This window comes from Mus caroli, chromosome 18 (genome assembly GCF_900094665.2).
Source record: "Mus caroli chromosome 18, CAROLI_EIJ_v1.1, whole genome shotgun sequence".
Lineage (NCBI taxonomy): Eukaryota > Metazoa > Chordata > Mammalia > Rodentia > Muridae > Mus > Mus caroli.
Genome location: NC_034587.1, coordinates 8,253,352 through 8,277,485, shown reverse-complemented (window position 1 = coordinate 8,277,485; position 24,134 = coordinate 8,253,352). Strand labels below are relative to the sequence as shown.

Here is a 24,134-nt window from a genome sequence, read left to right as displayed (position 1 = left end):
TATTGGCTTGCCTCCTCTGGCTTGCTCAGCCTGCTCTCTTATAGAACCCAAGACTACCAACGCAGAGATGGCACCACCCACAAGGGGCCTTTCCCCCTTGATCACTAATTGAGAAAATGCCTTAGAGTTGTATCTAATGGAGACATTTCCTCAACTGAAGCTCCTTTCTCTGTGATAACTCCAGCTGTGTCAAGTTGACACAAAACTAGCCAGTACAACAACATTGTGCCATTCTTAATAGGCCACATCAAGAGATATGTTTGGCAAATACATCTCCTTATTAGTGATGTTAACTTCGATCTTGATTTGTGAAGTCTGCTGGGTTTTTCAGTGGTAATGATACCTCTGCCTTTGAATTTAGTATTATGTAAGGAGACACTTTGAATAATTTTTAAAGTTTATGAATATGGTTTCTTTTCAAATTTCATATATCTTATAAAGAATGTTGTTTTATGTGCAAGCTTGTTCTGGGCACCATGTGTATGCTTGGTCCCGGAGGAGGTCAGAAGAGAGCATCAGATCTTAGAACTAGAGTTACAGGCTATTGTGAGCAGCCACGTAGGTGCTGGGAACTGACCCTGGGTCCTATGGGAGAGCAGTCAGTGCTCTTAACCATTGAGACATCTCTCTACCCACAAACACTGTTTCTTATCCTACTTATCATACTTTATGCTGTAAAGCTTCCCACACAATGATTTTTTTCTGTGTGTATAATTCTTTCTATACTTACTAACTGAAATTCCACTAATCAAGAGCATCACATTGCTTTAGAGGATCTATAACTGATCCCTATTTCCAGTTGTCTTAGACTTATCTACTTCTTTGTTTTTATTTTTTGTGACAATGTCTCATGTATGACTCCTACTATGGAGTCAAGGATTACCAACTTTCTTCTCAACCTCCCAAGTGCTGATATTACAGACATGTCTCTCCATGCTTGGTTTTTATTTGGTACTAAGAATTAACCTCAGGGCTTTGCACATGCTAAGCAAGCAGTCTACCACTGAGCTTCAGGACCAGCCTTTGATAATGTTTAGCAAACCGTCCTTTTCACTATGTCCTTATTTTCTGGCACCATAAACCATTACAGCTCATCTTACATGCTATAAACCTCACATGGCTATTACCATTTCTCTAAAGAACACAGGTTCCTTAAAACTATATTTATTTGTTTTTATTTATTTATTTATTTATTTATTTATTTCATGTGTGTGAGGATTTTACCTACATATATGTCTGTTCAGCACCTGTGTGCCTAGTGTTCTGAGGCCAAAGAAAGCATCAGATCCCCTGAGACTGGAGTTGACAGTTATGAGCCATCATTTAATCCTAGCACTCACAATGCAGATGCAGAAGCAGGTGGACCTCTGAGTTCAAGTCCAGCAGAGTCTACATAGATTTCAAAGCCAGTTAAAGAGACATAGTTTAAAAAAAAAAAAAAAGAAAAGAAAAGAGTAACACACTCACTTTTAACATTGCAAACTTCTTTTTTTTTGAGGGCGGTGGGGGGGGGGGAGGAGGAGGTAAGACAGGGTTTCTCTGTATAGCCTTGGCTGTCTTGTCCTGGAACTCACTCTGTAGATCAGGCTAGCCTCGAACTCAGAAATCCACCTGTCTCTGCCTCCCAAGTGCTGGGATTAAAGGTGTGTGCCACCACTGCCCGGAGCAAACTTCTTATAAGAATTACCAGCAAACAATTTTATAGAAAACAATTAAATGTTTTAAAAAATATTATTTTAGACTTCTATGTATGTATAAGTGATTAGCCTTTAATGTTTGTATGTGCACCAGTGCAAGTACCTGGTGCCTGTGGAGGTCAGAAGAGGACCTCAGATCTGCAACTGGAGTTAGATTGTATACGATGACATGGGTGTTGGGAATTGAATCATGGGTCCTCAACAAGAGCAACGAGTATTCTTAACCACTAAGGTTTAGTGCTAAGCCATCCAGATGCATGTTTAAAGTTTGTATATTCCTCCCATATCTGAATCTATTGCAGCTATCAAATAAAGCTTTCCAGGTGTGAAGGAAAAGTTTCCCGCTCCACCCCCCCTTTTTTTTTAGATAACTATAAATGGTAAGTAATCCTAGATTTCAGCTATAGTCTAGAGATATTAGAAGCATGAGACAAGGCAGGCCTCTAGGTATATGGGTATAAACTCACTTATCATAACGACACTGTTTTGTCATATGTACTGATGTTCTATTATGACATCTATTTCACATTCTCAAACCTGCAAAGTAAATCACCATGAGTAAAACCTACTTAAAACTTGAAAACCACATGATTCATAGTTTAATATTCAAAGCAATTCAAGGGGCCTTCTAGTTACTCTTAACTTTTTAAAAGTAGCATCAGAATATCTATTTGGCATTCATTTTTTTGTATATGTATACATTAGCATGCATACATACATGTTGTGTGGTTGCGTGTGATCTTTTGAGATAAGGTCTTATGTAGCATGCACCTGCCTGGACTGTAAATCCTTCTTTTCTTGGTTTCTACCTCCCACGTACTGGGACTGTGGGTGCAATGCAAGGCTCAGCTTTGTTGTTTAAGACACGCTTTCATGTAGCTGAAGCTATATAAATGAGATTGGCTCAGAACTCCTGAGAGAGTACAGGAATGCCACCATGCCCCTCACACCTCTCTGGTTAAGACAGGGTTTTTATGTAGCTTAGGCTGGACTTAAACTTATTATGTAGCAGAAACTAGTCTTAAACTCATAATCCTCCTGCCCCTACTCTCAAGTGCTGAGATTAAGGGTGTCTGCCACCATGTTTGGCTTCCATTTCTTACAAGTTTAGAAATCTCACAATTATTCTTCTCCCCCCTTTGTAATACTTTCAGTATCAAGAATTCATATCCCAGAGAAAAGAATGATAAACACAAACAGTTCTCATTTCACTAAATATTCTATAAAAAGATGATTTTATATTATAATATATAGTAAAATATACATGTGCATGTTAACTAAGTCTGTACTTAGAAATCAGGCATTCTTTTTTATTTTAAAACATTAAAAAAAACCACAATTAATTAGCTCAAAGCTAATTTACTTTTAACTAAGACATAAGGCTTTTTAAAAAATGAAACTGGCTATCACTATCAATTAATTAATAAATAAGACATATGTATTACATACTGATACTTACAAAATTCGTTCCTTTTTCAGTTTGGTTACTTTGACTTGTAAACCTGCAAAGTAAAGCACAGTGTTTTGTTACACATTGTGCCAATTCTAAAGCAGTTAACCACGTCCCTGTATGAGGTGAATGCTACTCTATTAAGCCAATGTAGACTAGCTTCTGAATAATGAACCAAGTTGCATTTGATGTACAATGTATTCCCCTTACTTGTACCCTCAGGCTATGAAAATAAATCTGCAACATTATTGCTTTTAGTCTATTATATGACAGCCAAGTAGATTAAAAGTGAGTTATTTCCTTTCTAATAGAGAGCAAACATATAATTATCAGTTCACTATAAACTCTGTGTTCTGACTCAGCCAATATATTTGCTAACAGTAATAGCACCTATGTAGGCTCAAATCTCTGGGGATTAAACTAGATTGTGGCAGGAACAAAGTTAAGAAACAAAGTTGCTTATAGAAAAGTACTTGGGGCTGGAGAAAAGGCTCAGCGGTTAAGAGCACTGACTCTTCTTCCTGAGATCCTAACTTCAATTCCCAGCAACCACATGGTGGCTCACAACCATCTGTAATGGGATTCAATGCCCTCTTCTGGTGTGTTTGAAGACAGCTACAGTGTGCTCATATACATAAAAATAAATAAAATCTTTTTTTAAAAAGTACTTAAAAAAGGACACTAGGATTTTTTAACTCTAGACACATGTACTTTTCAGTTTTAATTACGTCTGATACAAAACAAAATGGTAAGGGAAATAAGGATTAAAAAGTAATAGGGCATTTGTAATCTTCATGGTAGTAACTAACAGAAAAATAACCACTAACCAAGCATGAAACACAGACTACAATAGCAACTAAATATAAATGCAAACCAAATAGTCAATTACTAATTATAAAAATGAAGGGGTTGTAAAACTATAAAACCATACTTTTCTGAAGATACAAGAAACTAGTATAGTCTTTGGGAAGCAACTTAGCAATATATCAAAAGTTGTTCTCATTAGTATCTGATTTCCTGGGTTTTAATCTATGTAGAAACACATAATAACAAAAATATTCAATGTTAAGCAATATAAAAATATTTAAAGTAGAGATGTCCATATAAAATATATATAAAGTATCATTTGATGGAATAAAAGTAAGTTTAGCAAACCAAACAATCTGAAGCATATCAAACAATCTTTATAATCTTCAAAACTCTCCTAAAACATACACTGAAGTAGACCTGTGCTGCATGCCTATAATATCAGCACTTAGATGGCTAAAGCAGGATGCTCACACGTTTGAGACCTGGGCTACATAGCTGAGTCTATCTCAAAAAAAAAAAGTCAAATTAGTTGAAATTTTCTAGTTGAATATAGTTTTTCTCTTCATCCTCTGCAAATCTGATTAATAAGAGAGTAAAAGGACTTTGATTCCTAATTAAGTTCATATTATAACATTTGTAATTTCTTCAACTACAACTATTATGATTACTTTAAAAATAAATTGCCTAGTTCTCTAAGAGTTTCACTTCCTTTCTTTTTTTAAAGTTGGATCTCTCAGGCTGGAGAAATGGTTCAGGCAGTTAAGAATACTGGTTGCTCTTCAGAGGAACAGGGTTTGAGCCCCAGTCCCCATATAGTGGCTCACAACCACTATAACCTCAGTTCCAAGAATATCCTCTTTTGATCTTCATGGGTATCAGGCAGGCACAGGACACATATGCATACATACAGGCAAAACACTCATACACATAAAATAAATATTAAAAAAAAATGGAGCTGGAGCGATGGCTCAGTGTTTAAGAGCACAGACTGCTCTTCCAGAGAACCCAGGTTCAATTCCTAGCACCCACATGGCTGCTTATTAACTGCTTGTATCTCCAGTCTTAATGGATTTGATATGCTCTTCTGGCTTCTATGGGGAACAGGCACAAATACATTACTGCAGAAACAATCATATACATAAAATAAAATATACTTAAAAAATTTTAAAACGAAGCAGGATTTCCTTATGTTGCTGAGGCTGACCTCAAACTCAACTATGTAGCTCAGGTTGGTCTCAAACAAGAAAAATTTTAAGCAATTAACTATTAACATGAACAATGTGGATAGATCTCAAAGGGGACTGTGTTGAGTAAAATTTGCCGATTTCAAAGGGTTATTACTTTTTTGTATGACTCTATTTTTTGAAATAAAAAAAGTAGAGATAAAGAACAGATTATTAATGGTAAGAGATTGGAGAGGAAGGATGGGAGGAAGGAGGCTAAGGATTTAGATAAGTGGCATGGAATCTTTAGTGGTAGACTTACTTAGTATAATTACTAAATTGTAGAGAACCAAAGCACAAGTGTAGGTTTCACACATACACAAGTATGCATACAGAACTGACGTGATCTGATAAAGCTAGTAAGTTATAACAACAATTTCTTGGTTGTAATAACATATATGTATAAGATAAAGTATAACCAGGTATGGTGGTTCACACTCATAATCTCATCCTTAGGAGGTTAGGCTAGAGGCTTGCCATGAGTTTAAGGCCAACTTGGGTACAGAGTGAGTTCCTAGCTCAAAAACAAGCAAACAAAAAATAGACAATATAGGCTGGCGAGATGGCACAGGGAGTAAGAGCACTGACTGCTCTTCCAAAGGTCCTGAGTTCAAATCCCAGCAACCACATGGTGGCTCACAACAATCTGTAATGAGATCTGATGCCCTCTTCTGGTGCATCTGAAGTCAGCTACAGTGTACTTATTTATAATAATAAATATATCTTTAGGCCAGAGTGAGCAGGGACTGAGCAAGCAGGGTTGACCAGAGTGAGCAGAGGTCCTTAAAAAACTCAATTCCCAACAACCACATGAAGGCTCACAACCATCTGTACAGCTACAGTGTGCCCACATACATAAAATAAATAAATAAATCTTTAAAATAAAATAAGACAATACACTGCCAGGAGGAAACCTGTGGAAAGAGTATATGAGATGTCTTTGCATTCTTTCTTACAATTACACGTGAGTCTACAATTAGCTTGAAATAAAAAAAAGCAATAATAAGAAAAAGTGATTTAAAATATTTACAAGGTAGTAAAAAAGGAAAGCTTGTGTTATAACTGGTAAAAGGAAACTGTTATGCTTTTGGTCAAAAAAAAAAAATTCCTTCACAGCTGCCAAATTCCTACACCAAAGTGCTTTCTTTTTGTTGGGTAATGGTGACAAACTCAAGGGACCTTGGAAGTCCTCAGCAAAACAGTACTCCTGCAAAACTAAGGATTATGACCCCATTAGAATGAAGACTACAGTCAGCAATTTTGGTCTCTTTTTCCCAATGTGGGGAATTTTACCTGCTGACAGATTTTCTTGTTTTTAATTTTGGCTGACTTCTAAAACTAAGGTCTGCTTCTCCAAGTGAAAAGTAGCCAAAGATGAAATGGATTCTAGCCATGAAATAAAGATTCTTTATTTTTTAGAAAAGACACAACGAAGTGGAAAATCCATGTAAGTTCAAAAGAAACTTCTTGGGAAATATGGAAAGACTATTCTTTTATCTTACAAGCAGTCAACACCTGTGAGGCATCTGTTCTGTCACGTACATCAGCCCTGAAACAGGTTTCAATGTGCATATGTGTGTGTTTAAATTTTAGCATTTGCTATTCATCAAGTCAATTAGGAATCTACAATTAGAACCCCTATAAAGTGTGCTTTAATCCTGCTCCACACCCATCAGGAGGAATGAGGCTATACAACAATGTAGCTCCTGTATGAACAGGTAGTCTGTTCAACAAAGTATTTGCGATCATAACACTGGCAACCCGAGAATGTATTGAGGAAACAGTGCTCAAAAGACTAAGCATTATAGGACATCAATTAATCATACATCTATTCATTCTATGAATTTTGGAGGAAATCAAGGGCAAGTATATGCTGTTATATTACACTAAACAAGTTTAAAAGTTCATAAATGAGGCAAGAGTTAGTTCAATTTATGATATATAAACAATACCTAATGCTATTAATCCTTGTTTTAGTTCTTTAACCAGATAAAAACCATATAAGCAGAGCTTCATCTAAAGATCAAGTAATTTGATTTTACCAAGAAAATCCTCCCTAACGATACAATAAATTACTTCTATTCTAAACTACAAACTAATTTATAAAATCAGCTATACTTAATATATATGTAACTTGCCTAATATTTATTTCAAAATAGATAAACTAACCCTTGTGAATTTCACTGAATTTACAGTAGTTATAAATACAAATAATAAAATACTATAATAACTACTTAGAGAGTTCTTATTAGGCACTAGTACTATGAGCCAAAACTGTTGATTTTGTAGTACTTAAGTCATATGTACGTATGTATATAATGCTTATGTAAATACCTTTTTGTAATGTTGATGAAACATGTGAAAATAAGTAGAACAATAAACAACTGTAACAAAACCCAGACTTAAGGTACAGATATCCTGTCATGTTAGAGCCTCCACACTGTTCCATTTCTAAAGCAGTTGCAATTATGCCCTACCCTAAAAGGCCTAGTTTCCTATGAAAATGGTCTAGGTTTATGAAACATAGAAATTTATATTGGCTGAGATGTGGTAGCAGAACCTAGTGCGGACAGTAAACACTATAAAATAGTATAAAAACCAAATATTCTAAATTTTACTTTGTTACTTGTGCTTTTAATAATAAATACTGAGATTTTTAAAAATAAAAATCCTACCCAAATATATTCTTGGAACTTGAATGTTAAAGAATTCTGAATCTTCTATTAAAACCTGATATTCTGAAATCAAAGCATGAAAGCTGTCTATTCTCAATGACATCTTAGACACCAGGATGAACAATGATGAAAGGAGTCGACTACACTAAAAAGATTAAAAACTTAGTGACTAGTATCTCCACGATTATCCCTCTGCAAACAATGCAATTTGCAAACTGCTGATTTTCAACATAAGATGGGAGACCATTTACTCTTAGTTTTTAAAGAAATGCATGAAGCTTATTATATCATGATTGGTGTACACACTGTTCTATAGATCACTGCTGTTGTTTTATTATGTTTTGGTTAAATGGAGCCAACAAGAAACAGCAGGGTATATAGATGTGTGTAATTTCTTATGTGAAAACGTCCTTGGCTGTCTATATAAAACCATGCACCCCAAGTACTACTTACTCGTCCTAACATTCTCCTTTGTCCTTTACTCACACAAAGCTTTAAAAAGTAATGAGTCAAATTTGATTCCTATATAGACTTCAAAACCTGCACTGTCCAGACAAGTCTATGTTTGATGTCTTGCAAACAGCCTCTTGTATTAGTTTTCTAAGTAGATCCCCCATCATCTTTTTAAAAAGTAAGTACCCTCCAGGCAGGTCTTTGATGTTATTATATAGTCAGAGGATCCAGTTTTATAGGGAACTATGTAAAACTCATCAACAAAGGACTAATATTACAAAAGCCCTCTTTTGTTTGGGAAATAGTCAGTAAGCCAAACTAAATTTTTAAATAATGTCAATTTTCTACAAATAGTGCTGACTATGCTAAATATGGTGGCACATGCCTATAATCCCAAGGCTTTGAGGCTGAGGCAGGAAGATCTTGAGTCTGAGGCCTGCTTGGGTTACACAGCAATTTCTAGACCAGCTGAGCTATATAGTGATACTCTGTCTTAAACAAATAAACAAAAAACACTATTATTTAAGACTTTCAAAAAATCTATAAGTAGGAAATAAGTCTGCTTCTTATACCTTACCCTCTTAATGCTTTTTATAGCACACCAACATTCCTGAGACCATGAAGCCTATTAAAAAAGCAGCAACAAGGATTGCATATTATAAAGGAATTACCAACTATAAAACTATAAAATAAGGGTGAGCTATTTACTATGTAGTATTTGTCAGATTTTATAACAAACATATTCTTTTACTCTCAAGAAATATATATATTTGATTTGGTTTTTTTGAGACAGGGTCTCTCTGTATAGTCCTGGCTGTCCTGTAACTCACTCTGTAGACCAGGCTGGCCTCAAACTCAGAAATCCGTCTGCCTCTGCTTCCCAAGTGCTGAGATTAAAGGCGTACACCACCACCGCCTGGCTCGAAATATACATTTTTTAATGTTACTTTATCATAAAACAGAGGTCTCCTGAAAACCCTGTTTACAGAAGAACATAAAGAAGAAACCTGCAAAATATATTTCCCTTTAAATATATAACACACTTAAATGGGTAAGTTAGTCAACTTTTATATCGCTATAATAAAAACACTTAAATTAGAGCAAGAATTAGACTAGCCCAGATGGCTCAGCAGGTACAGGTGCTGCCAGTCTGATGACTAGAGTCCAATCCCTCAAATTCACATAAGGGAAGGAGAGAGCCATTTCCCAAAGCCACCCTCTGACTGCACCTAGTCTATCTGCCTTATATGTAAGAACTCCTACATAGGGATAGGAAAAAAGCTGACACCAGCAGGGCATGGCTATGTATACCTGTAATACCAGCACTCAGGGAGATAGAGGCAGGACTACACTGCAAGGTCAAAATCAACTTGAACTATGTAATATAGTTCTGATACAACATGGAAATAAGATGCTTAGAAGATAAAGGATTCATACACTGAAAATTATAAAAAAATCTTTCTGAAAAAAATTACAGAAAGCCAAAATATTTTATGTTCATGATCAGCCTGGGTTACATAGGAAATTCAGAACAGGCCTAGATCCTGTCTTTGAGAATAGGAGTTTGATGGTGGTGGCCCACACCTTTAATCCTCACACTTGGGAGACAGAGGCAGGTGGATTTTTGAGTTTAAGGTCAGCCTGATCTACAGAGCTATTTCCAGGACAGCCAAGGCTATACAGAGAAACCCTGTCTCAAAAAAACCAATTTAAAAGAAAGAAAAGAAGAGAGAAAGAAAGAGCGAGCGAGTGAGAGAGAGAGAGAGAGAAAGACAGACAGACAGACAGACAAGAATAGGAGCCACCTATCTAGCTCAGGCTTGCAGTCTGACAACTTAAGTTTGATCCCCTGGACCCACAGAGTGAAGAAAGAGAACTCACTCATGAAAGTTGTCTTCTACCTCCACACAAGCAACATGGCACAGACAGTCCCAATAAATAAATAATGTTTTATAAACAAAATTAATCAATATATGAAACTTAAGGTTAAAAGCTTTTTCAGTATCCCACTGTCAAGTGTCTACAGTAGACATTTATAAAATATAGTCGCTGCTTCAGAAAGATGGTACTAACTAACATATATTGCCTACTGTGTGCAGACACTTTTCCAAACACTCCACTCATTTACATAACGCAATCAGAGGTAGATATCTTCATATCATGAGGCATCTGAAACAGTACAAAGCTAAACAACTTGTACAGTTACCATCTTTATTCAAATCAGATAAAGAGGATAGCTTTTTAGCACTTGTAGTGCTATAATTTATAGACTTGACCGTTCTATCTCATGCCTCTTTTCCAGTATGGCTCTATATGAATCCACCCACAATCAACAGGACTGGCAATCAGGAACTAATCCTAGCTATAGGGATGTTGGCCCCATGCCTTTAATCTCAGCACTTAGGAGGCAGAGGTAGGAGATTCTCTGAATTCAAGGCTAATCTGGTCTACAAAATGAGTTCCAGAATAGCCAAGGCTACACAGAGAAACCCTGTTTTGAACCCCACTGGCGAGAATCTTCTTAGCATGTCCATACTGCTCCCCTGAACCTATCTGCTTTCCCAGTACCTCATCTTACCTAACATATCACTTCCCACTTGGAAATACATCCAACTGTCTGTAATTCTTTGGAGAACCCAGAAATAAACCCACACACCTATGGTCACTTGATCTTTGACAAGGGAGCTAAAACCATCCAGGGGAAAAGACAGCATTTTCAACAAATGGTGCGGCTCAACTGGAGGTCAGCATGAAGAAGAATTCGAATTGATTTATTCTTAGCTCCTTGTACAAAGCTCAAGTCCAAGTGGATCAAGGAACTCCATATAAAACCAGAGACACTGAAACTAATAGAGGAGAAAGTGGGAAAGAGCCTCAAAGATATGGGCACAGGGGAAAAATTCCTGAACAGAACAACAATGGCTTGTATTGTAAGATCTAGAATTGACAAATGGGACCTCATAAAATTGCAAAGCTTCTGTAAGACAAAGGACACTGTCAATAGGACAAAACGGCAATCAAAAGATTGGGAAAAGATCTTTACCAATCCTACATCCAATAGAGGGCTAATATCCAATATATACAGAGAACTCAAGAAGTCAGACTCTAGATAATCAAATAACCCTATTTTAAAAAATGGGGTACAGAGCTAAATAAAGAATTCTCAACTGAGGAATACTGAATGGCCGAGAAGCACCTAAAGGAATGTTCAACATCCTTAATCATCAGGGAAATGCAAATCAAAACCACCCTGAGATTCTACCTCACACCAGTAGAATGGCTAAGATCAAAAATTCAGGTGACAGCAGATGCTGGTGAGGATGTGGAGAAAGAGGAACACTCCTCCATTGCTGGTGGGATTGCAAGCTGGTACAACCACTCTGGAAATCAGTCTGGCAGTTCCTCAGAAAATTGGACATAGTCTATGATCCCAGCTATACCACTCCTGGCATATACCCACAAGATTCTCCAACATATAACAAGGACACATGCTCCACTATGTTCATAGCAGCCTCATTTATAATAGCCAGAAGCTGGAAAGAACCCAAATGTCCTTCAACAGAGGAATGGATACAGAAAATGTGGTACATTTACACAATGGAGTACCACTCAGCTATTAAAAGCAATGAATTCATAAAATTCTTGGGCAAATGGATGAAACTAGAAAATATCATCCTGAGTGAGGTAACCCAATCACCAAAGAACACACATGGTATGTACTCACTGATAAGTGGATATTACCCAAAAGCTCAGGATACTCAATATAATTTACAGATCACATGAAGCTCAAGAAAAAGGAAGACCAAAGTGTGGGGCTTTGGTCCTTCTTAGAAGGGGGAAGAAAATATGGGAGGAAATATGGAGACAAAGTGTGGAGCAGAGACTGAAGGGAAGGCCATCCAGAGACTGCCCCACTTGGGGATCCATCCCATATACAGTCACCAAGCCCAGACACTATTGTGGATGCCAAGAAGTGCATGCTGACAGGAGCCTGATATAGCTGTCTCCTGAGAGGCTAGAGCCTGACAAATACAGAGGCAATGCTCACAGCCAACCATTGGACTGAGCATGGGGTTACCAATGGAGGAGTTAGAGAAAGGACTGGAGGAACTGAAGGGGTTTGCAACCCCATAGGAAGAGCAACAATATTAACCAACCAGACTCCCCAGAGCTACCAACCAAGGAGTACACATAGAGGGACCCATGGCTCCAGCTGCATATGTAGCAGAGGATGGCCTTGTTGGGCATCAATGGGAGGAGAGGCCCTTGGTCCTGTGAAGGCTCAATGTCCCAGTGTTGGAGAATTCGAGGGTAGGGAAGCCAGAGTGGGTAGGTCAGTGGGGGAACACCTTCATAGAAGCATGGGGAGGAGAGATAAGATGGGGATTTTGAGGCTGTTTGGAAAGGGAGTAACATTTGAAATGCAAATAAAGAAAATATCCAAAAAAAAAAAAAAAAGTTATTACCCTTTGGTTGGCAAGTGTGACCTCCAGACCTCCAGGGGATAAAAACATTCTATCACATTTCAAATTCTAAATAGTTATTAGTTATCTCCTCCAGGAAACCATCCTTTATTGACTGGAGCTCAGGTGGATTGTCTAATAGCTGAAATGGTTCCATAAATAAATTTCAACTTGAAAGCTCAAAAAAAAAAAAAAATCAGGCTTTTTATCTCTAAGTTTTTCCATTTCTAGAGTCTTTCTTCTCAGAAAGTGCTATCTTCCTCACCCTCCTACTACCTGTATTGCCTAGATATATCCGACTGGAAAGCCTGGTCTGAAAGAAAGTGGAAACACATACTGGTTCTTCCTGGTATCTTCCTAAACATAATATAATGCATTAAAATTCTGTCACACAACAAACACTCAAAATATATCTTGTGATTAAGTATCTCTACGTACACTAAGACTTGCAAAGGTACTTTGAAGCTCATAGTCAGAATCTACTGAGGCTATTATAAGGTTTTGAAGAAACTAAATTTACCATGGAAATATATCCCCACAAAGATTCAATCCATCCCCACAATTAAACGTTATAACTGATTCAAGTGGATCACATTGTAATGATGTTATGGTATGGTATAATGTTAAAGCTGTGGGGCACCATAATAAAACATATGGTTGCAGTAGCCAATCAAGAAATACTGATACACAAAGTTGGGAGTGTCATTCAGTGGGAGAGTACTCAGTCAACATATATGAGGCCTGGACTTCCTTCCTCAGCATCACTACAAAAAAACAAACAAACTTGCAATAGGAAACATTTCTCATATATGAGGAAAATCTATCACACATTAAATCTGAGAAAAACCTTGAACTTCTGATCCTCCTGTCTCTCTCCCAAGAGCTGAGATTACAGGTGAGTGCCATAGCATCTGGCTTATGTGGTACTGGGGGAATTAAACCCAAGGCTTTGTACAAGCCAGGCAATCATTCTGTTAACAGAGCTATATACCTAGTCTCTAAGGTATCTTTTAACACAAATATTTATATACTCATTTTAAATACAACTATTTAATCTTCTGTGCATTCAATGTCCTTCATATAAATCATTTACAGCTCTTATTTCACTGAACTGTATGACTGACTATATGACTATCTCTGGTAACCTATAGGAACTTTGAAAGTAAACTGCCATTCACTTTTATATACGAATGTTTAGTAGCAAACAGCTCCTGAAAAGTTTGTCACATTACTTTAATAGCATTTTTATAGCTCTAGGTAATCCTGCAAATAATAACAGGAAAAAGATAAAAGATTATATAATAGCTAAGATTACAAAGCCAGCAGGAAGATGAAATTGGAATTGAAATCTAAGTCTGCAGTCAATAAATTTTATTGTTTTTAGCACCACAGAGCAGAGTTACACAAGTAACTACTGACAAGTTGTATGAGAATTATGTTCTAGAGGCTGGAGAGATGATTCATCAGCTAAGAGCATTTATACTCTTACTGAGAACCAAAGTTCAGCTCCTAGTATCCACATGGTGGCTCACTGTCCATTACTCTGGCTCCACAGGATTTGATATCCTCTTTTGGCCTACATGGCCTCCTGAACACACATTGTACATAAATACTCATGCAGGCTCACACACATACACATGAATTTAAAAACAATAACCCCCCATATATTCTGTAGAAGTTGTAGTTATAATATAACAATTCATCAATAAACAAACCATAAAGCATCAGGATAGTAAATGCCCTTTAAAGCTGGGACATTCGCCCCTAAATAATGTTATTTCTATGTAAAACTATATATAAAATAATCAAACCTAGTTTCTACTATTATAGTTGTAAGTACTTAAAGAAAGAGTGTACCTTGTACTTCCTTATCATGATACTCTTTCAGTTTTGTCCAGAGTTCCTTGAAGTCATTGGATACATCTGCAGAATTAGGGCTTCCACAGCTGCTTCCTGAAATGCTCATCTTGCTGACCAGGCTTCACACTTCTATTTGCTGATGTTTCCCTGACCTTTCTTGTGTCCTTACATAGGTGTGACGTTGTCTTTGGATTGTTGAAATACCTGAAATGACAGATTGCAATATGTCACTTTTTTTGCACTCACCTTCACGTAATCTGAAATCAGGATGAAAGCACAGAACAGCTGTGCTTTCACTCTCAGGTTTTCCTTACATGTTTACAATCACTCAGAGTTTGACAGAAGCTGGGAAAGAAAATGATGGTCAGAGCAGGGTACCACCCACTCCTCTAGACTCAGAACATGGGAAGTGGAGGCAGGGGGATCTCTGTGAATTCAAAGCCAGTGAGAGCTACACAGAGACCCTGTGTCAAAGAGGTGGGGGGAAGGGGGAAGGAGAGAGAACAGTGAGAAAACTATGATTTCAGTTATTTGGCCTTCATATAGGTAAATTTACAGGCAGGTTCTCAATTTTTCCACTCAAGAAGGAATAATTACCTAAATTATGCTAAAGTAAAAAGGGCTCTAATAATATTGAAAGGTTTATAGTCATCCATAGTCAGAATTCATTTACTCTGGTAAGATTTACTGGCCAGCCAGCTATGCTGGCACATGTATAATCCTGGCACTCCAGAGGCAGGAGGATTCCAAGTTCAAGGTCAATCTGGGTTATATAAGAAGACCCTATCTTTAAAAAGAAAGGGGGGAAAAAAAAAAGGAAAGGAAAAGGGATGGAAAGACCTGCAAGATGGATCAGCAAGCTCCAAGAACATAGTGTCTATTTAGAGGTACAAAGCTATTAGAATAAAGGTACACAGTGACTCTTTCACAGTAGCAGTTAATGATTAACTTTAAAACTTATGTGGCCCCTAAGAAGAAGCAACAGTCTATTAAGAAACTCAACTGAGTTAATACATATCCTAAAATGTGTTCTTAACTGAAACCATTAATTAGCCATTACAAAAGTAACATGTTGGGCATGGTGACTCATGCCTGAATTTCAGCACTAGGGAGGCTGAGAGAGACTGCTGCAAGCTAAAGGCCAACCTAGACTACACAGGAAAATGATGGGAGGAGGCAGGAGAGATAGCAGGGAACAGAGAAGGAGCAGGACACATAAAGAGTCTGGAGATGTGGCTCAGTTGGTAAAGCATGTATCTGGCACTCATAAGGCTCTGGGTCCCATCCCCAGCACCCAGAAACTGAGCCCAGTAGTGAATGCCTATAATCCTTGCACGTAGGCAGAGGCAGGAGGATCAGAGTTTAAGGCCACCCTCTATTCTCCAGCTAAACAGGGAGTATGAAGCCAGCCTGGGATGCACAGACTCTGTACAAACACAAAACAACTAAAAAGTGGCTTAGTGTTTAAGAGCATTGGCATCCACAATCTTCTACTACTCTAGCTCTAGGGACTCTGACCTGACCTGACCCCCTCTCCTAGCCTCCATGGGCACCAGGTACACATGTGATATGTAAACATACACACACACTAGAAAGACATACATGCAGGCAAAACACTCATACACACAAAATAAAACTAAGTCTAAAAAACAAAACAAAGTGAAACTTCTAAACCTGCAAGAATTCATTCAACCCGGTAACATTGCATAATGACACGTGTAGGAGGATATCACACTGAAACCCATTACTTTGTATTCTAGCCTAAAAGTTAATTTTTTTAAAGAAAAGAATGTATGCAACTACTTGGCTCTTGGTGAAGCACAACAGAAATAATACACACATTGACCAAATGTTACAAAAATTGCAGTTAGGCATCCTTAAAAGAATCAGCAAAAATTGAGCATAGATTTCAAATAATCTCATTAATTTTCTTGGGTACACCAAGTTATTGTTAATCCTCTTGGATGCAATAGTGATGAGACTATTTAAACTTCTTTTAAAAAATTATTTCTTATGGTGCCTGGAAAAGAATCCAGGCATGCTAGGTGAGAACCACTGAGTTAACATCTCCAAGGCTTTGTCTGTTACGGAGTATTATAAGATAAACTACTGTTCTCTGGGATCGGCTCGAAAACCGGTGTAGGTGGAGAGATGAAACAAGGACAGCCTAGAAAAAGGTCCATTATTAACTTCAGTTTGGAGTTGGGCACAGTTATAACAGATTAAGTGACCCGCTCAAGGTGATACCGCCAGGGTGTGGCTACTTCGTGGCTAGGATTTGAACCCCAAACTATACTTCTCTGTAGTAAGAAAGAAAGAAAAAAAAAGTATGCCAGGCAGTGATAGCGCACTCTCTGAGCTCCAGCTCAGCCTGGTCTCCGGTGCGAGTTCCTGGACAGCTAGGGTTACACAGAGAAACCTTGAAAAAGCCCCTCACTCTACTCCCCTAAACCCCCACCAAAAGAAAAAATAGAAAACAGAAAAAAAGGAAGAAAAGTTTAAAGGTTTAATTACTTTAATGGGAAACTTAAAGCTCAGTTAAAACTGGCAGTGTAATCGAAGTATCCTTTAGGAAAACTGCATCAATGTCGTAGTTAAAATAATCCAGCCCTTCTGTTGTTTTGAAACAGGTCTCACTATGTAGCTCTGGCTGACCCGGAACTCAGAACTCGCTATGGAGACCAATCTGGCCTTGAACTCTGAAAGATCCGCTTGCGTCTACGAGAGCCACCATGACTGTTCAACAGTAAAAACCATCAATACCAAGTTTGCACATTTCTGCTCTCAGCATCCTTTCCGTCTAGTGTTCTCGCTCAGCACTTGGCAGCCAATCTTTTGCCTCTGAACCGTTATTCGCTGCGCACTGAGCCCTTCTCTCTCACAACACCCATCGTGTCTCCCAGGACTCTGTGGACACAAAGGCTAGTGACGCTTCTTTTCTGTGTGTCCTCAGCCCCGCTGAAGACGCTCCGTAAGACTAGACTGTCACCCCACACAAGGGAAACGCACATGACATTCAGTGTCCCTCTCACAAGCAGAATGCAGACTCGCCGCGGCCCTCACTCCAAGCCGGTCTCCATCAGCCTCAGACGCCCCTCGGGTCCCCAGCGCTGTCCCTGTCAGACGGAAGACGCTTCTAACACTGCGAAAAGCGCGCTCTGCGCACTGGGCGCATGCGCGGGGCGGGCTCAGCGCTGAGGGGCGCGTCCTCGAAGGGCGCCGGAGCCCGGCACACGGCGTGGAGCACGAGCCCGGCCGGCGTCCTCCGGACCAGCCCGGGCCCAGCCTACCTCGGCGGGTGCCTCACGCGTCCCGGCCGCCGGAGCCTCTGCGAAAGCGCCGCGTCCGACCGGAAGTAGCTGCTCCGACCCAGCACGCAGGGTAGGAAGAAGGAGAGTCCGTCCCTTCACTCACAGCTTCCGAGCCTCCCAGCAGAGCCCTCGGGAGCTCAAAGAAGAGAGCGATGTCTTCCGGGCCGGGGAGGCCCCGCCGCTCGCTACTGCCTACCTCTCGCCGCGTCCCCTCCTTCTCCTGGCGGCGGAACCCACGGAGGGGACGGCCAGAACCTCCCGGAGGCAGGCCGGAGGGCTGCTCGCCCCGCCCGGCCCCGGAGGCAGCCGGCGGCTCGTGACGTCACGCCGGAGTTTCCGCGGCGCCACGCCCCTTCCCGCGGGGCCGCGGCCGAGCGAGTTGGCGGGTGGGAAGTGCTTTGGAGAGGAGCTTCCCGAGGAGCCTGGCGGACATCGGCAGCCTTCGTGGAGTTCCCGGAAAATAGTCCACCTATTGGGAACTTAACCGCGAGCCCTCCCTTGGGTTGGGAGAAAGTTAGTCCGGACTGTTCTTGACTGCCGCGCGTTTCTTGGCAGGCCTGGGCTGTACCACACCTAGAGATGAGAGGAAGGATGTGATGGGATGGATAGGCTCATCCTCGGTTTCAGCTTTATAGCCATTGCCTGCAGTTCAGTAATGGGCACCTGGGAGCCTTGGGTGGGAACGCCACAACTCAGAAGGAGGCTGCTAAAGTTAGATGATGAGTTTCTGGCAAGTGCGGAGTAAAACATGTGAAAAGTGTATAGAATTATTTGTTAACAGGCCGTTGAGTGAATTTGGGCTTCAAATTCACTGTGCATGGTCTTGAATTGATTCTCCTGCTTCCATCTTCTGAATGCTGGTATTATACCATAATAATCATAGACGCGTGGCAGCCACCACACCAGGTCAGTTTATTTTATTTTTTGGCAGTGCTGGGCATCAAACCCAGGGCTTTGTGCATGCTAGGTAAGCACTCTATCAACTAAGCCACATTCCTAGCCCTGCTGTAATTTTTTTTTTTAATCAGAATTTTCTGCGGCTTATTTTAAGGTTGTAAGTCAGTACAATTTGAATGTAAACAACAGGTTCTATAAAGGAAGCAAATAGAATCACAGTCTCATGTTAAACCAGTCCACTAATTTTCTGTGATACTTCTGTGCCTTAGAAGATCTGGAGACAGATTTTAAAAGTTGAGTAGTGCTGGACATGGTGACTCAAGCCTATCGTCCCAGCTCTGAGAAGGCAAAAACAGCGGTAAGACTGGCCAATTTGAGGCCAGCCTAGAAGGCAGTTTTCTACTCCTCTCAGATCTTAAGGGATAAATACTTTACTTACTCTTTGGGATTACACATTCCAGGGAATTCATCTTTTCACAGCCATACAAAAGTTGGAGGCTCTAAGAGGCTGCCTAGTGTTTATTACTGTTATATAATTTCCTGGTTGCGTTTATTTTAAGGATTTTAGTATTATTTTCTGTGTATGGGTGTTTGCCTACATGTGTATGTGTACCACATGCATGCCTGGTACCTACAGAGGCCAGAAGAGGGCATTGGGTCCTCTAGAACTGGAGCAATAGATGGTTGTGAGCCATATGTAGACACTGGGAACAGAACCTGGTCCTCTGCAAGAGTGGCCAGTGTTCTTAATTACTGAATCATCTTTCCAGCTCCTTCTCCATTTTATAAGACTTAATGAAAATTGGGTTATATTTTTCCTCTAGCAAACTCTCTATCACAAAGTTACATACTAAAATTTGGCATAATAGGACTTACATAGTTTCTAGTAGAAATAACAAGTTTGGGTATAGATGGGTAGAGCCTATGATCAGTTTGTCATTGAATCGAATATTTAAGAATAGTTTTCTAAGCCTGGTGGTAGTGGCGCATGCCTTTAATCTCAGCACTTGGGAGGCAGAGGCAGGTGGATTTCTGAGTTCGAGGCCAGCCTGGTTTACAGAGTGAGTTCCAGGACAGCCAGGGCTACACAGAGAAACCCTGTCTTGAAAACAAAACAAAAAAGAATAGTTTTCCAAAGAAAGGATCCTGGAGAGATGATGGCTCAGTCATTAAGAGAACACTTCATGGTCTTAGGGAGGAGCCAGGTTCTTAGCACCCCCATTAGGCAATTCACAACGGGCTGCTGCAGTATTTGTTCCAAGATTCAGAATTATGAGTGCACCTGCATGCACATAAATTCACACGGGACACATGCATATAAATACAAAATAAATCTTTTTAAAAAGATATTTTTGAAGCTATGATTATTGTGGTACACGCCTATGATCCCAGACTTTGGACGTCCAGGAACCTGGACTAGGACAGTTGCTGCAAGCCTAACACCAGCCTAGACTACATAGCCATGCCCTGCCTTAATCAAAACGAAAACAAAACACCTCTCTATATGTAACCCATTTATATAAATCAGAATCCTTGAAAACTTTTCCTTAAATATCCTATCAAACCTATCATCAAATCCTGTCAATCATACCTATTAACTCATCTAAGTCCATCCCTTTACCTTCATCATTGACCCCATAGTCTACCAGATCTCTTTGTTTGTTTGTTGCTGAAACAGGTCACATGCAACCTAGGTTGGCCTCAAGCTTACCGTGTAGCTGAGGTTGGCCTTGAATTCCTTACATTCCTACCTGTCAGGTCCAAATGAAACATCAACAAACTGGAAAAGGCAGTCCAAATATCCAGAAATTAGCTCAGCCTGGATATAGGAGGATTCCTGGCAGTTAGATAAAACCAGCATTCCTCAGGAACTAGTGAAGCTGGTTCTACTCTTCTACAAGGAGTCATTTCCCTTGCCTCTGGCAGAAGGGACGTACGGCTACCCAAGATGCCTACTACATATCAAAGCTCATGCTAGACTCCAGGTTCCTTCAGTGTCTTAAGTAACCTAGTACATTTCAAAGCTCATGTTTGAATCTCTCACTCCCTTCTCCCCTTTCTCTACTTCTGCTTTCTTCACTATGTTTTCTCTATTCTCTATCTCCTGTTGTTCTCCCCTTTGTCCCAAATAGCTCTGGCCATGTCCAGCCTGCTGGCTGTGTTCAGTCCACCTTCTCTCTGCTCTGGACTCTTAAGATGCCTGTAGCTGTTTTCTCTCATATCTACAATAAAAACCTTGCCCTTGACCATAGCATGTCCATAGTCATGTCCTCAGTTTGTACACTGCCTACAAAGCAGAGAGCTTTCAGGCATGCACTATCAATCTCTTACCTAAACTACCACTGGTTTATTCTCCATTCCACACGCACTCACCTATTTACACCTTCCTAGTTGACACTGAAAGCCAGTTAAGATAGTGTTCAAATATATACACGCTCAATAAAAGCTAGCTATTATTACTATTCTTGAGTCAAATACTGTGACACAGAAGTAATTTTAAATAATTGAATAATAGAAGTAAAGGCTTAATCTCCAAAAACAAAAGTAAATACTTCAAAATTAAACTTTAAACAGTGTGGTGGCACACACCTTTAATCCCAGCACTCAAGAGGCAGAGACAGGCAGATCACTGGGTTCCAGGCCAACAGAATATACATAGTTAAATTTAAAAACATTTTTTTAAAATAAGAGGTAAATTGAAATTCCCTTTAAAGATATGCTTGTTTCCAGAGCACTTTTGCACAACAGCTGTGAATTTGAATCTGGTAATATCATTTTGCTGCTTAAATCCCTTCAGGGCTTCCTGTCACTGTGTCAAGGCCCTTCTTCATTTTCTGTTCTCAACTGCACTAGCCTTCTGTTGTAGATGCTCCTAGACCTTGCTGTCCCTTTGGTTCCGAATCTCTCACCAAACCCCATTCCTCTTTGCCAGTCGTCTTTTTATTTTATCACAGTAGATACTTAGTTCCTTTTCTAGCACCATGTTCTTCCTATCTTACATATTTTATATATATACAGCTTTAATTATTTAGCTTTTCTCACCTTTAGGCATGTAAGTTTATTCAGGCTAGTAACCACGACTTGTTCACTTAAAAAAACAAACCAGAATGTATGTATGTATGTATGTATGTATGTATGTATGTATGTATGAGTGCTTTCGAGAATATTCTATGCACTGTGTGTATGCCAGGTGTCCTTGGGGGTCACAAGAGGGCTTCAGATCCTCCAGAACTGGAGTTCCAGGTGGTTGTTGGCCTCTTGATGTATGTGCTGAGAACCAAACCTAGGTTGTCCTCTGTAAGATCAGTAAATATTCTTTATTCTTTATGCTAACCCAGCTGTCTAGCTTCTTTTTTCTTTCTTAAACTTTTTTTGTTGTTGTTTGGCTTGGTTTGGTGTTTTGGGTTTTTTGTTTTTGTTTTGGATTTTTTTGGTCTGTTTTTTATCTTTTTGGGTTTTTGAGACAGGGTCTCACTCTATGGCTCCAAGTGTCCTGGTACTCACTTTGTATGCCAGGCTGACTTTGAACTCAGAGAGATCCACCTGCCTCTGTCTCTCAAGTGTTGGTATTAAAGATGTGCCCCATCACCCTGGCTTCCCTGTTCACTTTTAATCTCCCCAGGACTCTGTTTGGTGAATGAATTGGGCATCCCTTGATTGACTCCCATTTTTCTTGTATATGGAAACTTTTGGATACATTGAAAATGTTAGGTCAGGTGTGCTGGCACAGATTTCAAGTTCTAGTGTTCCTCGGGAGTTCAAGACCAGCTTTAGCTACACCTTAAATTCCAGACCTACCTAAATGAAACCTTATCTCAACAAAAACAAAGAACAAAACAAACCATAGATTATCTTTCCTTATGTTTTTCTTTTCTTTTTTTGTTTCCATTTGTTCTTGAAGCAGTGGTTACTATGTAGTCCAGGCTCATTCTGCTGAACAGACTGACCTGTAATTCAATGTCTAGTGGAAGATGAAATTTTATAATGTTCATTTTAATTGTGGAAATGGAGACATAATCCTAGATATTTGCCTCAAGAAAGAATTTAAAGAACTTCATAGGAATAAATTATGAAGTTCCAAATATTTCCTGAGAAAGCATACTTAACAAAGCAGTTACTTTGAACTCTTTATAATACTGCTCTTCCCCCGCCCTAAAAAACCTATGGTTTAGAAATGTTGTATATTTATGTATTTTTCCCCTTACTCTGGTGTGAAAGTAATATGTGCTCACTAGAAGCCAAACTTGAGAATTCTGACTTTTGATCTTTTCCTAGGCTAGTGATAACTCCACAGGATTCTGTTGTAATTCTGGGCGTCCCCATGGAGCTGCTGCTCCCAGACGGTTGGTTGGTCTTAGAGGAGGCAGAGCCACACAAGGTACTGTGTGGCCAACCTCAGATGTCAACTTTATTCTTGTTAATTTTTATTTTGGTGAGTGAGTGTGAGTGTGTGTGTGTGTGTAAGTGTTCATGCTCTGCAAGTGTTCTATCACTGAGCTACATTCTCAGCCTTGTTAAATGTATTGTAACTTCAAATATTTTTAATTCATCTTGGATTTGTAGGAACATGGCCCTATTTTAAGATAAGGAACATCTGTATTTGTATATTGTACTGTGATGGCAGAATAAGGCTGGTTCTGTCAAAAGTTAGGGTCTCTAGCACCCACACATAGAGCTGTGTCAGGACTGTGAATGCACTGTCTCAGAATACTTCAATGAGTTACTTGCTGTATTCGATGCTCAGTTTAAAAGCTCTGTGATAAAATAGTTAAAATGGTAAATCCTTTGTTGTGCGTATTTAATCAGTTTAAATTTCTTGTGTTTTATCCTGCAATACAGCTACAGGATTTTTAGAATTTAGGGACTCACGTAGCTTTCAAATCATGTAGTTCTAACCATTTTAAAAATAAAATTCTTGATTCTACCGTGTATGCTTAATTCCCACAGCTAGATAACTGAGTAATGTGGAGGAAAATCACATGTCAGATTACAGTAAGGACAGTAAAATTATAGGGTTTTAAACCTCATGGGAGGCATTGGTTAATCTTTCGAGTCGCCTTTGTTTGGCTCCTTGTATTTCCTTTGCTGTCTTCCAAACCCTCATGTATTATTTAAGCTTTTTCTGTTCAGTATTTTAATTTCCAGCTAAAAGCTTGTTCAGATTAAGTAAGGGGAGTTTTCTTTTTCTCTCCCTCCCTGCCCCTCTCTTCCTTCCTTCCTTCCTTCCTTCCTTCCTTCCTTCCTTCCTTCCTTCCTTCCTTCCTTCTCCCTCTCCCTCTCCCTCTCCCTCTCCCT

General features: G+C 39.4%; 1 protein-coding gene across 5 annotated transcripts in view; it reads right to left on the bottom strand.

Moving 5' to 3' along the window:
- Rbbp8 (RB binding protein 8, endonuclease) overlaps window positions 1-24,134 on the bottom strand; it is a 110,410-nt gene that overhangs the window by 71,603 nt on the left and 14,673 nt on the right. Inside the window, exons 1-3 of one of the 5 annotated variants that reach the window (XM_021150757.1) lie at window positions 17,922-18,280; window positions 14,629-14,835; window positions 3,157-3,199 (exon numbers count right to left, since the gene is read on the bottom strand). In XM_021150757.1, the coding sequence (XP_021006416.1) occupies window positions 3,157-3,199; window positions 14,629-14,737 (152 nt within the window). In that variant the 5' untranslated portion in view covers window positions 14,738-14,835; window positions 17,922-18,280. Of the gene's footprint in view, window positions 1-3,156; window positions 3,200-14,628; window positions 14,836-17,640; window positions 17,764-17,921; window positions 18,281-24,134 lie in introns of those variants that run through there. The other 4 variants (XM_029472027.1, XM_029472025.1, XM_029472026.1 and 1 more) reach the window with 4 other exon arrangements.